Source organism: Heloderma suspectum, chromosome 10, assembly GCF_057233095.1.
Source record: "Heloderma suspectum isolate Gila_16-S chromosome 10, 16-S_ref, whole genome shotgun sequence".
Lineage (NCBI taxonomy): Eukaryota > Metazoa > Chordata > Lepidosauria > Squamata > Helodermatidae > Heloderma > Heloderma suspectum.
This window is the reverse complement of record NC_139467.1, coordinates 11,931,681-11,947,949: the sequence shown is the minus strand read 5'-3', so window position 1 is coordinate 11,947,949 and position 16,269 is coordinate 11,931,681. Positions and strand designations below refer to the sequence as shown.

The window sequence follows — 16,269 nt, the reverse complement described above, 5'->3', positions numbered from 1 at the left end:
CCACACACTGGAATCAACAGAAGCAGGTTAGCCCCGACCCAAAGGGTGTCCAACAAGACATGCTTTGACCTTCTCCTGTCCTTCATTCTGAAGGTGAAATGTGCTACTCTTCAGGAACAAAACCTTCTTACTTCCCCACTCCCTCCTGGAATGCTGTGCACGTGCATGCAAGTAAAAGCAGACTTGGCCCCACCCTTGCTTTGCCAGAGGAATGGTCTCAATGATGGGAGGGTGGGGAGCATGGAAGGAGAAACAACTGAACTCTGTATCCCTCTCTTCACCCTCCCAAATAAAATTTGACAGGCCTTTCCCCGGTACATTTAATCCACCAACTCTGGGTTCCTGAATGTTGTCATATGCCACATATGAGGATGCAAAATCATCCTCTTGTGCTCCATGGTAACAAACTGAGAATTATTAACGCTCCCCAGGCCACAATCAGGAATAGGGATTACAAAAAGAGACTAACAGATCTCTCTCTCTCCCTCTTTCTCATGGCATATGGTTTCATTGTCAAGAGCATTCATGACGCCATCAGATGCAACGGCATCTCTAGCCTCTAAAAGTGTGCGCCACTATATAAATCTGTTCAGCTTTAAGGCACTACAAGAACTATTGTTGTTGTTTCACTGCAGCAAAAGTAAGTACTGCTGCCCCTCTGGAACAGGGATCAGAATCTCTACTTTGTCGACTGTAAAGCGCAAGGGTGGGAAAGGAATCCAGCCTTTAAGCAGTCAGACTGTAAGCATTGCAGGGTGGCTAAAAGCAGAACTCCCCATTAAGCCATCTTCCATATGCGCCTCTAAAGAGGACTGCAGTGGCTTCGAATGCACATGAATAGCTTGCAGAGTTGGTGCAGTTGAACCTGCACCAGCATTTATTCACGAACGCATCTCATGTGGACTCAGTGCCACGAAGGCCTATAGTTGCATAGCTGGCGCCAGGGCTCGGTATGATCGGGCACCTGCTGAAGCCCAAGCCTTGGCAGGGGCCCACTGCCACCTTCTAGAAGCCCCAGCACTGCTGCTCCTGTTCCTGCTCCTCGTGGCCATTGGTCATTAACCTGCCCTCTCCAACCAGTGACATGACGAGGTGAAAGAGAAGATGCCTGCTTCTCTTTCTTCTTATGGGTGGTGGTGAAGATCAGGATCAGAAGAAAAAAGAAAGCGAGTAGGCAGCGAGGGGGAGGAGGAGGAGGGTTCACCAAGGGGGTCTTGCTCAAGAGCCCCTTCCCCCAAAACCAGCACCTGGCAGTGAGTGGTTAACAGGGAGGGGTGACATTCTTCCTCCCATGTTCTAAGGGGAGAATTGGGGGAGATGGTGGGAGAAGCTGGCCTGAAGTGACCGAGTATTTGCCTGGTCGCAGGAAGCTTCACCCCCAAACCCTCCCAGTCTCCTACCTTTTATCGTTTTAATCCTGAAGGCTAGAAATATGCTGTTTAAAAACACACATGTACAAACATGAGAATAGGAAAGCCAAACTTCAGAGGAATTCTGTGCTGTGAAGCGGTGAGGGAACATAGCCACGTAGAGATCCAGCATTCCCATTTATAACCAGTGCCTCCCTGTCAGCCGCCTTGCGTTCCTCTCTCCTGCCCCACACCCTGCCATTCCCAGGTCCCGTTACTGACCTTTCTGCCGGATGGAGCACCACACCATGACTATAAGCACACAGATGACCAGGAAAACAAGGAGTGCCAGGATGCCCCCAACAATGGCATAGGGCACCGAAGTCTGGGCCTCCACAATAGCCCCAGGGTCTGCGGGAGACAAGAAAAGATTTAAGGTGTGTGTGAGAAGAGGGTTCCCTCCATGAGCTGCACTCCTTAGTATGGGGGAAGGGGCTCAGCCTATCCTGTTTCTGGCTGTCCTCCTGGCAGGGAAAAATCAAGCGCCTTGGTTAACAGACACCACATAAGAACAGAGGAAGCTGCCTTATAATGAGTCAGACCTTGGTCCATCTAGCCTAGTGCTATCAACACTAACTGGCAGCGGCTCTCCAGGATTTCAGGCAGAATTTGTTCCTAGCCCTACCTGGAGATCCCAGGGATTGAAACTGGGACCTTCTGCATGCAAAACATGTGCTCTACCCAGATTAAGGCTCAATTTAAGACCCCCAATCTGTACCTCGAGGGAAGGGTGTGGCTCTGGGTATCACAGACAGCTGACTATAATTGACGGCTAACATGATGGAATTATCACCTGAACATAGAAAACTGTATAAAAGGCAGACAGGTTTTAGCCCAGCATTTTCCCTGACATGCTAGTTTTCTATGTGCAAGGAGTTTTTTTTAAAAAAAAAATTTGGGGAGGAATTCAGAGGAATAAGGAAGGGGTTTTTTTTAATAAAAGGCGGGAGAGTTCAGAGGAGCATTCCATCATGCAAATCCCCACCCAGCAACCTGCATTCCAAAGTGGTGCAGTCCAGAAACATATTGAATTGCTCGCCTGCTGTTTGTGAGTGTGAGGCTTTGAACGGAGTGCCATCAGAAGGACAGTGACTGGAGTATTCTAGGCTGAGCTATGAGGAGGCTTCGGGGCACCGGAAGAGCTGAGGGTGAAAATCAGGAACAGCAGAGGGCCTGAGGGCTTTGCTTGCTTACCATAAACCACCAGCACATACTGGTCTGACGAGCGGCCGTGCTTGTTGGCCACCTGGCATGAGTAGGTGCCGTTATCCAGCATGCTGAGGCTGGAGATGGTCAGCACTTCGCCCTCTATCAGGGCCCGCTCAGGCAACGAGTCGTTTGCTCGGCTCCATTTGATATCTGTGGGGCTAAGGACGGAAGTCAGGACAGCCCTGGTTAAGCCTTATTCCTCTTCCCGTAACCCCCATCTTTGGTGCCCCCTGCTGGTCACACACCACACCACATCCTCCCTGCCCTCCCTCCTCACCACAATGGCTTCCTTCCCTTCAAGGTTATTTGCAGCAAGTGCTGCCAGAGCCGGTGATGGATGGGACACATAGCTGGGTGGCTGGATCAAGGGGCGCTCGAGTAATAACTCCGCTCGGGAATTGTATCCATCCGTCAGGCCGGTCAGGAAGAGAGCTACAGCGAGGCAAGGACAATTTGCTGCATGGCAAAGAGATGCAATGAACTGAGGTCGGGGTCACAGGATCTTGAGGAATTGGGCAAGTGAGGGGATTTCCACAGGTGCTGTTTTGTCATGGAAGGTCATGGCAAGAAAAAGAGAAGCTGCCAAAAGTCCTCCACTAGGACAACTGTTCACAGGACAAGAGCCCTCTCCTCCTTTGCATCTACCCAGCATGAAGTCAGAGGTTGGAGACGGACAAGAGTTTTTCAGAGGAATGAATGAGGTTTGTGGGAGGCCTTGCTTCCCACAGTAAGAGCACAACCGTTTGTCAAAGTGTTGCCCTTGGTCAAGCAGGTTTTGAGCATCTTTGAAAAAGATACAAAAACGCGCCAAACCTGATTCCTAGAGGCGGAGAGTGGCATGAGTGTGTACATACAAGCAGTGATCCCTCTTCCAAATTCGTCTCCAGCCTACATCTCATTCCCTAAACACACACACACACACACACCCCTGTTGCTGAAAGAAAGGCTTGTCAGAAGATAGACTGGGATCTGCTTCATTAATTGTTCGGTTCTTTAATTTTAAATATTTCCATGGAGGATGTTTTCTATTTTCTGATTGTAAATGTTTTAACTGAGGATGTTTTGGATCTTGGATACAATACAATCTTGTATTGTAAACCACTTCAGGTCGCTTCTTCAAGATACAGTAAGAAGTTTAGAAATTGATTAAATGAAATAAATAATAAAAACAGATCGTTGGATAGATTTGTACTAGATCAGTACGCGTTTCCAGTTTAATAGCAACAGCAAAAGGCTTCCCACTCCCAAATCAGGCTGATAGAACCCATGATCCATAGTAACTCAGATATAGATTTGTACTTTTATATGCAGGTCATAGACTCATAGAATCATAGGGTTGGAAGGGGCCTACAAGACCATCGAGTCCAACCCCCTGCTCAATGCAGGAAGCCTGATTCCCAGGCAGTCTCCCATCCAAGTACTAACCAGGGCTGACCCTGCTTATTCCGACATCAGATGAGATCGGGCATATCAATGCCTCCGTTGACTACTCCCAGTGTATGGCTCTTGGGGTACAATGGGGAACTGGCTCTACTCCCCAAACCTTCATTGTGTACCTGCCTCTGCCCCCAAAGCCATTATTTTACACCTGGCTTCAGTTGGTAGACCTTGAGAATTTAGTACAAAATAAATTTAAAAGATCCTGCGAGCCTAATGTCTGTCTATCCCTGTTCTAAGACACCATGCACACACACATGCCTAGGGCTGGGGCAAGAATTCGAGCAGAGTTCATATGAGTAGAGTACCCCTGCTCAAGTTGTTGAGAGCAGAACTGGGGTAGGCACCACTCCCCTGGAACAGTCCACCCCCCACACACACACACACTTTGAGTCTACTCAAACCCCACTTGTTGCTATCCCTTCCCTCTCCCCCAAGGACTGAAAAACAAATGCACAAACAACACAGGGAAGGGGTAAGGAGATGTATTTATTTATTTATTTATTTGATGTATACCCCACCTTTCTACCAAAGAATGGCACTCAAGGCAGCAGAGTGCAGCTCCAGCAAAGACTGGAGGGTCCTGGCAGCCCCATATGCAAACTGATAGAGACGTTGTCTCTTTTGGTTTGCAAAGGCCACAGGGGTGGGCAGAAGGTAGATCTCCAGATGTTTTGGCCATCAACTTCCAGGAGCTCCTGCTAGAATGGCCAAAAATCAGGAACGCTGGGAGCTGAAGTCCAAAACATCTGGAGATCTACCTTCTGCCCACCCACAGAGGGTTTTTGAAGGGCTGTATGCAGGAAAACAGCTGTTGCGGGACAAATGCCATCCCTGCAGGAGACCCTTGGGGGGACCTGGAATTCCTCCCTCCCTCCCTCCCTTCCTTCTTTTTCTATACTGCCCATAAGCCAAAGCTCCCTGGGCATTTTATAAAGATTAAAACCCTAAAAATACAATGTTGTTGTTGTTCAGTCCTTAAGTTGTGTCCGACTCTTCGTGAGCCCATGGACCATAGCACACCAGGCCTTCCTGTCCTCCGCTCTCTCCCAGAGTGTGCGGAAAATACAATATGGAAGCATAATATAAAACTATACAAAAATATAAAGCCAATTTTTAAACAATCAACAATACAAATTCCAGGAACTATTAAAAAATATTATTATATGCTGTCAAATGCCTGGGAGCAGGGGAAAGCCTTAACCTGGCGTGGAAAGGCTGACAATGTTGGTGCCAGATGGGTCTTAGTGGGGAGAGCGTTCCACAAGCACAGGGCCATCACTGAGAAGGATGTTGCCATCGTCCAAATCTCCCTCAGAGGAGGCACTCATAGTGTATGGATGCAATTGTTTTTAGTAAAATGCAGATTCAGTTAAATAATCAAAAACATTCAGGTGGCAACTGTAGAAAAATGCTTGACCTGCAGCATTTCTTTGGGTCACAAAATTCAGCTTTTCTTGGTGCCAAATTTGGACTTAATTCATTTGTCTTTTTAAAGGGCAGGATATACATAGCCATGACCATACGCTTCCCCTTCAAAGCATAGCAACAACAAAAAATCTCAGATCCTGTGTGGATCTCTATGCAAAACGTTTCCTGCTCCCACCAGCCAACTATTCTAATTATGTCTTTCCCCATCCTGCGGAAGTACTCACAGTGGATTGCCATTGACGGCACAAGTCAGAACTAACGTGTCTCCTTCCCGCATCACCCCTTGGGGAGGATGGATCCTTGCTGTGGGCGAGTCTAGGGAGACAGGGTGGAAAGAGACAGAATAAACAGGCAGTCACAAAGCAGCCTGCAAAAAAAAGCAACTTTACTTCTCAAGCAGGGGTGGACAATTTGCAATCCTACCTATGAAAAACAATGCTTCCTTGTTCACTTCTATGAGTGATCATGATCTTAAAATTAAGGTTTTAACCAATTTATAAATATATTTCTCCTTATCTTTTCCTTCCTAATGGTCACCTCACTAGAGCAGGGAAGTGGGATTGGGAATGGGAATGGGAAAGAATGCTGGGAATACTTCCCTGTATCTTTTTTTCATCCATGAACAAAAAAATCAATACGATATGAATAAAAATCAACAGTTGCTACAAAACTATATCCATTCATTTGCACGGAAATGTTCAAGTAAACTGAACAATTTTGATAGCCCTCTGAAGAAACTGGGTAGCCTGCTCTTTCCATATTCCATTATATAACATGAAACCCTACAGAGATCTGGGCAGACCCACTACTGGGTAGGGTCAATGCCAGCTCCAGGTTTTTCAGGGCTCTTGGGCATGACACCCACAGTGGCTTATTCCCCCTGCCATGACTGTGAGAACAGACCCGGTGAATCTGATGGGAGTTGCAGTCCACTAACATCTGGAGGGCCGTGTGTTCCCCAAGCCTGGTGTAGATCATCTGAGCCTCCGCCCCATCCTGGGCAACAGCTGTGCCAGAGAGCTGTGCTGTGGAGCACATGAGGAGGGGTGGGAGGCTAACATAGGAAATACAGGAAGCTGCCTAATACCGAGTCAGACCCTTGGTCCATCTAGCCCAGTATTGTTGACATGGACTGGCAGCAGCTCTCCAGAGTTTCAGGGAGTTTTTCCAGCCCTACCTGGAGATGCCGGGGATCGAACTTGGTACCTTCTGCATGCGCAGAAGGGTCTCTACCGCTGAGCCACAGCTCCTCCCCATTCTGGAAAAGTAGGCTAGTAACAAAGCTTGTTTCCAGAGTCATATCTCCTTTTTTTGCCTCTTGTCTTGACATCGGGAAAGCCAGGCACTGTTCCTCCAGAAGTGGTATTTGACCCAGGGACCCACAGTGTAGTAAACTTTGGCCACCCCATCCAAGGGGTGAGAGGGAGGAGCACACAGCAGAATATTACAGAGTGCAATATGGCACTGTTCCTTGATGCCTCTTGCCTCCCTTCCCCAACTTCCTTCCGCCACTCCTGCCCTGCCAGCAAGGCCCCTGCAGTCACTTACACTGTACATCTAGCACGTACTGCGTCTGCTTCCGCTGCCCGCGCAGTGCAGGGTGGGTGGCCTCACACGTCACAATGCTGCTGTGGTCTTTGCGTTCCACCCGAAAGCGCACCACACTGGTAATGCTGAACACTTTCCCATTCTCCTGCTTGCTGCTTCCAGTTCCTGGAAAACGTACACAAGCACACCAGCCCTGCTGGTCAATCCCACAGAGCACTTAAAAAACTTCCCTTTAAAGCCGAGTTAAGAAGACCCGCCTTGCTGAAGGGCTCCTTTTTCTTTTCTTTTTAATTTTCAAATCACATACAATTATAATATTAAGTGCAGTGCACTGGAAGGATAAGCATCCATAACATTACGCCTACTTGCCTTCAACGCTGGCTTAAGAATCTGCTCCTCACAGCCAGAAAGTACTGAGTAAAGCCCAGCATCCCACTTATGGGCCTAAAAGGACCCCCAAAAGGAACATCTGCTTTAGAGCAAATTGCTAAAAAAAATCCACACCAACCTTTCTATTTTAAGTATCTTCCGGGGGACGGTGGGGAGAGGAGTAACAGCTAATAATTCAGTACATGTATACGATTCAATTAAAGAGGCATATGGATACAACCTCAGCCATCCCACAGATTTGGAGAGCGCATCTCCTTAGGGGGTAGATGCTACCTGAAACCCATCCCAAGCTGAAATGGTTAGCACCTTCTAGAGGGGGATAAATGTGTACCCCATCCCTTGACTTCTGCTCGAACTCATGTCCCCAACTATGAAGCCCATTTGGGTCAACACCAAACTTCTATAGCAGGGATGCAGAATCGCTTGCAGCCCAGGGGTTGGATTCTTGGGGGCTGCAATCCAGGGGTGGGAGGGGCCAAAATCGCAAAAATAGCCTATTTTAGGTTAAAGCTCTTACTTCTAGTAACTAAGCTTTAGGAAAAGCATTTCAACTTAGAATCGAGGAAAAGCTGCACAAAAGCCAGGAAACCATCAAACAATCAGTGGTTGTGGGGAAGAGAAAGAAACATGGCCTTCTGGGAAACCCTGGAGGGCCTGATTTGGCCCCTGGGCCTGAGGTTCCGCACTGGTCCTATAGGATGAGAAGCCCTTGGATTCCACTCTCCCGGAAGTTACACCTTTTAGCTCTTTTCGGTCCCGGTACCAGCGCAGGGTAGCAGGAGGGCGTGACCTGGGAACGCTGCAGGTGAGTTCAATTTCTCCTCCTTCCACCGCCTGTTCTTTCACCTCCACCAATGGGTTTTCAGGAGGCACTGTAAGGAAAAGCAGCCAGGTTATGACGCAGGCAGTGGGAATGTTTCCTATTCAGCAACACATCCCACTGTGGCTTCATTCATGGAAACAGCCAAATAAACCTCAAAGGTGGCAACGCTCTAACTCGGGGTTGCACTGGCAAGGGCGGAGAGGTCTTCAGGCAAGGCTCTGTGTGCACTCCATGTTTCCACAAAATTGCCATTACAAATGCATCCTGGAAATTTCCATTTCATTTTTTAAAAACAAAAACAAGCTCCTAGGCCTCAAGCTGAAAGAAAATCTCAGAAGCCAGAGGTGGAGCTGGACAGAGTATACAGTAAAGTTGGCAGGGAATGAGGTTTCAGCGCTCTGCTTAGTACCTTGTCATTGCTTCCCCCACCCCGCCCCAGCCTGCAAAAGTAGAATTATAGAAAATAAGCACACATTTACTTAATTTGCATAATCTTTTTCAGAATGCCTAACTTGGTTTCTGTTAATGAAGAATGTGAAATGCTTTTGCTCTTGGTAGATTATACAGTGTACTGATTTGGGGTATGCTCATTTCATTGCCAATGCCTGACCTTGAAGGATGAACATGAGTTTCTAATAAGTGCATGACAAGTGAGGTAGGTGTTTCAGAGCATGACAGAACACACGCCTTGCATGAAGAAGGTCTGTGCTTCAATCCTTAACATCTCCAAGTAGAGACGGAAAGGCTCCTGTCTGAAACCCCAAAGAGACGCTGGCAGTCAGTGTGGACAATCATGAGATAGGTGGAATCAGATAGGTCTGATTCAGTATCATTATCTTCTCTGCTGGCACCTTTCTATGGGGCACCTGCTCTTCCCTGCAGGTTTGCTACAGTCTGACTTGGTGGGTGAGCAGCTCTGCCTTTGGGTAGGGGCAAAACTGCTGCTAAGCTGTGGTCTGTGTGGATCAGGTGGATCAGGTATGTTCCAAGCCCCTTTGCTGAATATCCAGCTTTCATATAAAACCAGGTCCCCATCTCTTTAAACTCACACACAGAAACAGGGAAAAGGCTCAAGAAATATTTTACCCAACTGCACAGTCCCAGACTGCATGATAGCAGCAGACCTGCATCTTTTAACATGGGTCCGCACCATTCACATATAAGCTGGGGGTGGGATATGCCATTCAAAGGGCGAAACGGACTCACAGGTAAGAGGTACTGAACCCTCGACTGCTCACAACCCTGCATCCTCCTGTCCCTTCAGATGCTTTTCTCCCAGCCAGGCTCTAATACAGGAAGGAAGCCTGACTGGAAGGAATGTTCCTGGGAAAAGGAAAAAGGGAGCCAGAACATGGTAAGGGTTGAGAAGCCCCATCCATGCACTCCTTCGGGCCCTTTAACTTTCATCCTGTTGTTGGACATGTGTATGGAGCAGGCCCACCTTTAAAAGACTGCCCTCACATATTCTTGGGCAGAATAGAACATAGAAATGTTCTATTCACCAGAATATTTCTTACCAATGGAGCCTAAAACAAAATGTTGCAGATGGCAACCTGCGGGGTTCCAGCCATGCCCTTTCCTAAGACACTCCATTCTATTGCTCCTCCCCCACACATCCTGATTTTCCTTCTCCACCACCACAACTAGCATTCTGTGCCTACTGAGCATGCTCAGTCCTCATTGGGCTGCTTGGGGATCTCCCCCCCCCCCCAATTTAAGAGTTTCATCCTTAAAGATGGCCTCAAAATAATTTTAAATAAATTAAGAGGGTTCTTTTCCCTAATGTTTTTATTTTACTTCTGAAACCTTGGGGTTTCCCCATGATACAGATTGCTGAGATCACAGAGTCAGATACAGACTGAGACTCAAAACCTAAATGCAATTTCTGGAACACCTTTATTTAGATAAAATGCAGTTAAAGTTTGTTACTTTGTTTTTATCTGGTACTGTATTTTAAATTTCTTGAGGCTACTCTGTTTATCTTATTTTTATATTGTAGTTTTAAATTTTTATATTGTAGTTTTATATTGCATTTTATCATCTATATTTTATTGTTTCGTATTTTATGGTTTTAATTGTTGTGAACCTTCTGGAGAGCTTTGGCTATTGGGCAGTATAAAAATGTAATAAATAAAATAAAGTCAATCCATTCACACTTTCCACATTCACTCCAATAGTTACCAGTATTGGAGTATGGAACCTGGTGGCCAACCCAGGTTGTATACTTAGAAGTATTAGGTGTGCTGCATGCTACCAGCTTCTCTCTTAGGTGTCCATGTCTTCTTCAGAATTGTGCCGATTTTGGTGTATCTTAAATACTCTTTTTCCCCAAGCATGATGTGGAAAAACATGTCCTTTGACTACATGTCCTGGCTGTACGTTAATTGGGCTCATCTTATCTCTTGGAAACTCCACTTTCCAATGTTAAGGGACATCCCCTTTCCCTCAGATACCTGAACTGTCACTTCACCTGCTGGCAACTTTCCTGAATTATACAACCACTGCCTTGGGTTTTGCACTTAACTTGGAAGTTTCTCTGTCCTGTATGTGTTGTCCCCCCCCGCCCCACATTCCACAGTCAGCTTTGCATGTACGCACACCTGTTCTTCCAATTCTTCAAGCTTTTCCTTCAGGTGACCCCGCATGTTCTTTCTGGTAACGTCCCTCCATTCAAACCTCAGGAACCCTTTCACTCAGATGGGGGCCATTACATGATTTGATGGGACAAGCAAGCCTGCTGATACCTCCCTTCTGTGCATGGATGGTGCTGTTTTGGCTACAAAAGGATCCATCTCCGGAGAAAAAGTTCACCATCACCTATTCCCATCATCCTGGATGCAAAGCTACTGGGCTGACGGACAAGCACATGGGCACTTGCCGCATCTTTTGGTCCTGAACGTCTCACCTCACCCTGCCAACATTTCTGGCTAAAGTCCCCGTAGAACATTAGAACAGATGACCTCCAATTCTATTCCAGCTCTACTATCCCCTAATATTTTATCTTGTGGGCCTCCTTAATGTAGTCTCCCTATTCCAGTTCTCAACACAAACTCAAAGGGGGGTGGGGGAAGGAGAGGGTGTCATGGCTGGGGAAGGGCAGCACACACCCAGTACGGTAAGGATGGCTATCTGATGGTGTGTGTCTTCTGTGTACAGCTGACAAAAGTAGCCACCCTCGTCTTCCAGACGGGCATTGGAGAGCACGATGCGGACCTGCTTCTGGGTGAACTCCACCAGCTGGAAACGTTCATCTTTCAGGGCTGTAAGGAGATGGGGGAAAAGATGTCTCAGTTGTGGGTCAGCCCTCCCTCCGCATAGAATCTTGGTGGGGGCGTGGAGGGTTCTCTTTCAGCCTAAGGGACTGTCACAGTTAGAGATGGAATGCTGGGTAGGCTTGGAATTGTAAACCAGTCTCTTTTCTTTGCAACAGCTCGGTCACAGCCGTCCCTATCAATAGGCAAAGTGAAGAAGGTCCTTCAGGCAGGCAGACTTGGGGCCGCTATTGAAGGGCATCAAAGTGTCTACAAGGATATATTTAGCACCGACGGGATGCCATCTGAGTTTTTTGCCTCCATCACCAAAATATCTGGAGTCGGCCCTAGCCTGTGAATGAGCTGCTCTCATGATCAGGGTTTAACTCAGGCTCCCTTCACACCTTGGTTTTTTACCTGGATTGTTCTTCTTTGAGCACTGGGTTTTGTGGAAGCTTTAAACGCTGCTCTCCTGCTGCTATCTCACAACTTCCCCTCCCTCTTCCCGTGTTATCTGAGAATAGGGAAAACCCAGCATTTTCTGTGCTTGCGATTGAAATCGCCATTTCCCCCCTGTGTATTTCCCCTTTAGCACTTTGTCCTGCTTTGTGTGGGCGTGTGCTGGGTGGTGTTGCTGGGTGGTGTTGAATAACATTGTCATAACAACAAATTGGTGGGAAGGAGGGGCAGGTCACTGATCATGCTTCCAGTGACCGTTTCTGCCTCTCTCCTATTCCAGTATGGGCACTTGAACTATAAAGTGCTTAACCATCCCAAATGCTTCTCCAAGATCCCCCTGAGCACAGTAATGCTTACTTCTAAGTAAACTCATTGGCTGTAAGGTTTTCCTTTCCTGGGAGTAAGTGCCATTGAATCTGTGTGGCTTGATTCTGAGTAGGCATGCATAGGAGTGCATTGTAAGTCTACTTAGGGTAGCAGTCTTAAGGTCTTCTATCCCCTTCAGTGCATGTACTTGGAACCTCCCCCTCCCATTGACTTCACTGACTGCTTCTTCTCCCTTTTGCTCACCAGTTTGATGGGCTTTTTTCCTCCCACGGTGGATGGGGGAGTCTCCCTATGAAGCCATGCAGGAGAAAGGCTTGACAGTTAGGATTTCAATGGGTATTAAAAGTGTCTTTTCTCCTCCCCTAAATAAATTCATCATGCAGACCTTGGAATGGTCATTTTTAATGGTTTCTTTTTTGTGTGTGGAGTTGTTTTAGATAAGGCCGTAATGCTGAGGTGCTTTTCCATAGTACTCCCTCCCACTTAGCCAGCCAATCTCTCTTCTTCTAGCCCACCTTGCAGGTCATTGGGAAGCCAGAACAAGGGGGAAGAACAACAACGGCGCTGGGGGTGGGGAGAAAGCCAGCCACTATCTCTTCTCCTGGCCCACCTTACAGGGTTGTTGGAAAGCCAGAATAAGGGGGGAAAGCAACAACAGTGCATGGGCGGCAGGAGGGAGGGGGCAGGGACAAGCCAGTTGATGGGAAAGTAGAATAAGAGGGGAGAGCAGCCACCGCTGATGACAGATAAGGAAGGAGGGGATGCAGGCAGGCAGGCAGGCAGGCAGGCAGGCAGGTGGGAGTGATGGAGCATCAATCATGTTACAGGAACCAATGATCAACAGAGGGGGGAGGTGCCAGCAGCCACCTTCTGTCCAGATTTTTCCATGCAGCTCCGCTCAGCCGTGAAAAGGAATACAGTGGAGGGAAGCACTATGAGAGATGCCTGTATACAGGGCCAGCCTAAATCCCAGAAATGATCAGGAATCAAAAGGAATGGTTTGTAGTGGAATAAAATGCCAGGTGTGAAGAGAGCCTCAGCCTTCCCCACATCTGGCGCCCTTCAGAAGTGTTGAACTCAACCATGCTGGCTGGGAATTACAGGAGTTGCAGTCCAACAAATCTGGAGGGTGCCAGATGTGGGAAAGGTTGGTGTTACTGATTCTCTTCTATTCAGGTCAGATTAGCTAGTGACTCAGCAATCGGATAGAGTGTGTATGTGTGTGTTTGCTCTCCCTTGAGGCATTTGGCTTGTCTCACTTGCCCAATTTAGCTAGAGCCATCTGCTCTGCAAGCACATCTTCTAGGATGCCTGCCTGTGGCATATGGCATGTTGTGGTCTGGACAGTGTAGTAGACTAACCTGTAGGGGGAGCTGGTGAATAGATGGTCCACCTAGTGGGCATGGTAATATGGAGTGGATGGTATCTCCAGCTCAGACATGAACTCCATGCCCAGCCCAGCATACAACCCGGACCCCACCGTCCCTGGAGCCCCATTACCCCGTGTGCCGTTGAAGAAGAGTGTCTGCCGGGATGGGTTCTGGATCACCACTATGGAACCATCATACTGGTGCAGTTTGCAATTGATCTCGGCCTGGCCACCCTCCGCCACCGTCACATTCTCGGCTTGGACCTCTTGAGCTCTGGCTAGTGCAGAGAGGAAGAGAAAAGAATGGGTTACCAGCACTGTCACCCTGGAGGCAAGAGAAGATTGGGGCTTAATGTGCACTGGGATTCACCTGGACTGAGTTAACATCCAAAACAATACATAAATAAAGACTAAGATCGAAGATTGATAGCACTCATCCAGAGGAAGTCGGAGCGACCACCTGCAGGTATTCCATCCTGCCATTTTTCTCTGCTGGTGAGCAAGGGAATGCTCCTGCAGCATGTGCAGAGAGCCCTGTCCTCACCACAATTAGTTTCTTACACCAGAGATGAGCGAGTGGGCATGGCATCCATGCAGACTTTAAAAATTTAGTAACAGTGAGAACTACGTAAGTCTTTATATCGGGGTGCTGGGCAACCTGTAGCCTTCAGCCTAATTTTAAAACCCTCTGCAAACAACCACTTCAAACCTCTGCTGAGAGTGATCTTCCTCTAGAAAAGAGAAAGAGACACACAGAGAGAAAGGGGCGTCAGAAAATAGGGAAAAGGGGGAGGCAGAAAGTAAGAGAAAAAAGGGGTAACGCCATCCACCACTGGCACGTGGCCCCCAACAGAGTACCACCAAGAGAATGTGGCCCTCGACAGAAGAAAGGATTCCCTTAGTGCTTTATATGCAGGAACAGAACCGCTTAGCCTGGCCATACCCTCAAAAGCCTTCACGGAAGAGGATGCAAAGGGGGCAGCCAGCAAAAGTCTGAAGCCAAAGATCTGGGTGGTTATTGCAAATCAAATCTCTTCTTATTTTTCCAGCTCCTGGTCATGGGCATCTCTCCTGTCTTGCTCATTTGCTCTCTCTGATTCAGTTTCCCTCTCACACCCTTCCTCCTGATCTTTTCCTCCTGTATCACTACCATTACTACTTTCCTGTCCTGTCCCCTGCTGCTGCCTCCTTCCTTTTGTAAAATCTACCCCTCCCTAGCATGGAAGCAGCTCAGCTTTTGGCAGCCTGAAATCATCCTCCTATCTGCCCAACCCCTCTGTGACATCAAAGCAACTCAGCCAATCACTGCCAGAGGCTTCACTTCAGCCACTACAAAACCCTAGTGCGTTCAAATGTGTCCCATCTCCCTGTCTACACTTCTACTGTTCTGTTATTGCACTGTTTTGCAATTAACTCAAGACTATGTTACCAAGTATGGGTATGGATGGAGGGGGACATTGTCTTGAGCAAACTGCTACCACTTACAGCAAAGTGTGCTCCTTGGCTAGCTTACATGAGTCATCTGGAACTACTGGTCTAAAAGTACTTGTTCTGGTTAACTGCTTTTTCTAGACTAGGGTGAACAACCTTTTTTTCTGTCAAGTGCTGCATTCCCTTGCAGGTGATCTCCTGGAGACCACATGTTTATGGTTGGCGGGGTCAAAGCCAGCAGTGGGCAGCACCAAAGCCAAAAATGAGTGAGTCACTTCATTTCTCTTTCTTTTTCTGCCATCCCCCGTCCCTTTCCTTCCCATGCAACAGGCTGCCAGGGAAGGAATAAATTGTTTTGCCAGAAGTCTAAACTGATTGCATGAAAAGGGCTTTTGAAATTAGGCTGAGGGCCACATGAAACTGGGCCAACTGCAGGTTGCCATAGGGCTGCAGGTTGCCCACCCTTGATCTAGACAAGTTTGGATGACAGGGGTCAATAACCAGTGGGTGGGTAGCCCTGCCAACCAGCTGAGTAGATGGCGTTTCAGTCCCCTCCAACTCTCTTGATTTGAAACCAACAGCCCTTTGAATCACCAGAAGCAATAACATGATACCTCTGCAAAACCCATTATTCCACAGAGGCATAAATTACAGGGATATTGCAGTAATGCACAACCCAATAGAACAAAATGTGAACAGTGAAAAGTCTATTAGGATGGGTGGGATACCTTCTAGAAACACAGGCATTCAGGGTGTGTGATGTAGCAGGTGTAAAACAATGTATGGGAAACATCAGACTATATATTCCTCATGTATACATTTTTAGGATTGACTGCATCCTCCTAAGAGATCCAGAGCCTCACTAAATGCAGCACTGTTTGGTGGTGGTGGTTTTATTTTTATTTATTGCTAGTTCTTATAATTCACCTTTCCAGCCCAAAGGTGCTCAAGGCAATGCACAAACAGATACAAACATAGGTTCTTTATATATGGCATGAAAACTAAATGCCCCAAGGTCAGGTTTGGTATCATGTTTTTCCCTCAGACTGCCTCCAACGCCATGTAAACTGAATGCTAAATGGTAAGAGTCGAATGCTAATAGATTTAATAAGATTCAAAGGTTTAGAAGTATTATCCGTGCTACAAAAATGCCAAGAGCTGCATACTACACTGCTATGTACAACC

The 16,269-nt window shown here is 47.4% G+C and overlaps 1 protein-coding gene across 12 annotated transcripts in view; it reads right to left on the bottom strand.

The window, feature by feature from the left end:
• Positions 1-16,269, bottom strand: part of CADM4 (cell adhesion molecule 4) — a 142,341-nt gene that overhangs the window by 18,016 nt on the left and 108,056 nt on the right. For 9 of the 12 annotated variants that reach the window (XR_014785057.1, XM_084815144.1, XM_084815140.1 and 6 more), the window contains 7 exons: positions 13,785-13,931; positions 11,355-11,507; positions 8,162-8,296; positions 7,035-7,199; positions 5,711-5,801; positions 2,604-2,776; positions 1,632-1,760 (listed from right to left, as the gene is read on the bottom strand). Coding sequence is in view for 11 of the 12 variants with exons in the window: in XM_084815144.1 (XP_084671270.1) it covers positions 1,632-1,760; positions 2,604-2,776; positions 5,711-5,801; positions 7,035-7,199; positions 8,162-8,296; positions 11,355-11,507; positions 13,785-13,931 (993 nt within the window). In the remaining variant the exon portion in view is untranslated. The remainder of the gene's footprint in view (positions 1-1,631; positions 1,761-2,603; positions 2,777-5,710; positions 5,802-7,034; positions 7,200-8,161; positions 8,297-11,354; positions 11,508-13,784; positions 13,932-16,269) is intronic. The other 3 variants (XM_084815142.1, XM_084815141.1, XM_084815150.1) reach the window with 2 other exon arrangements.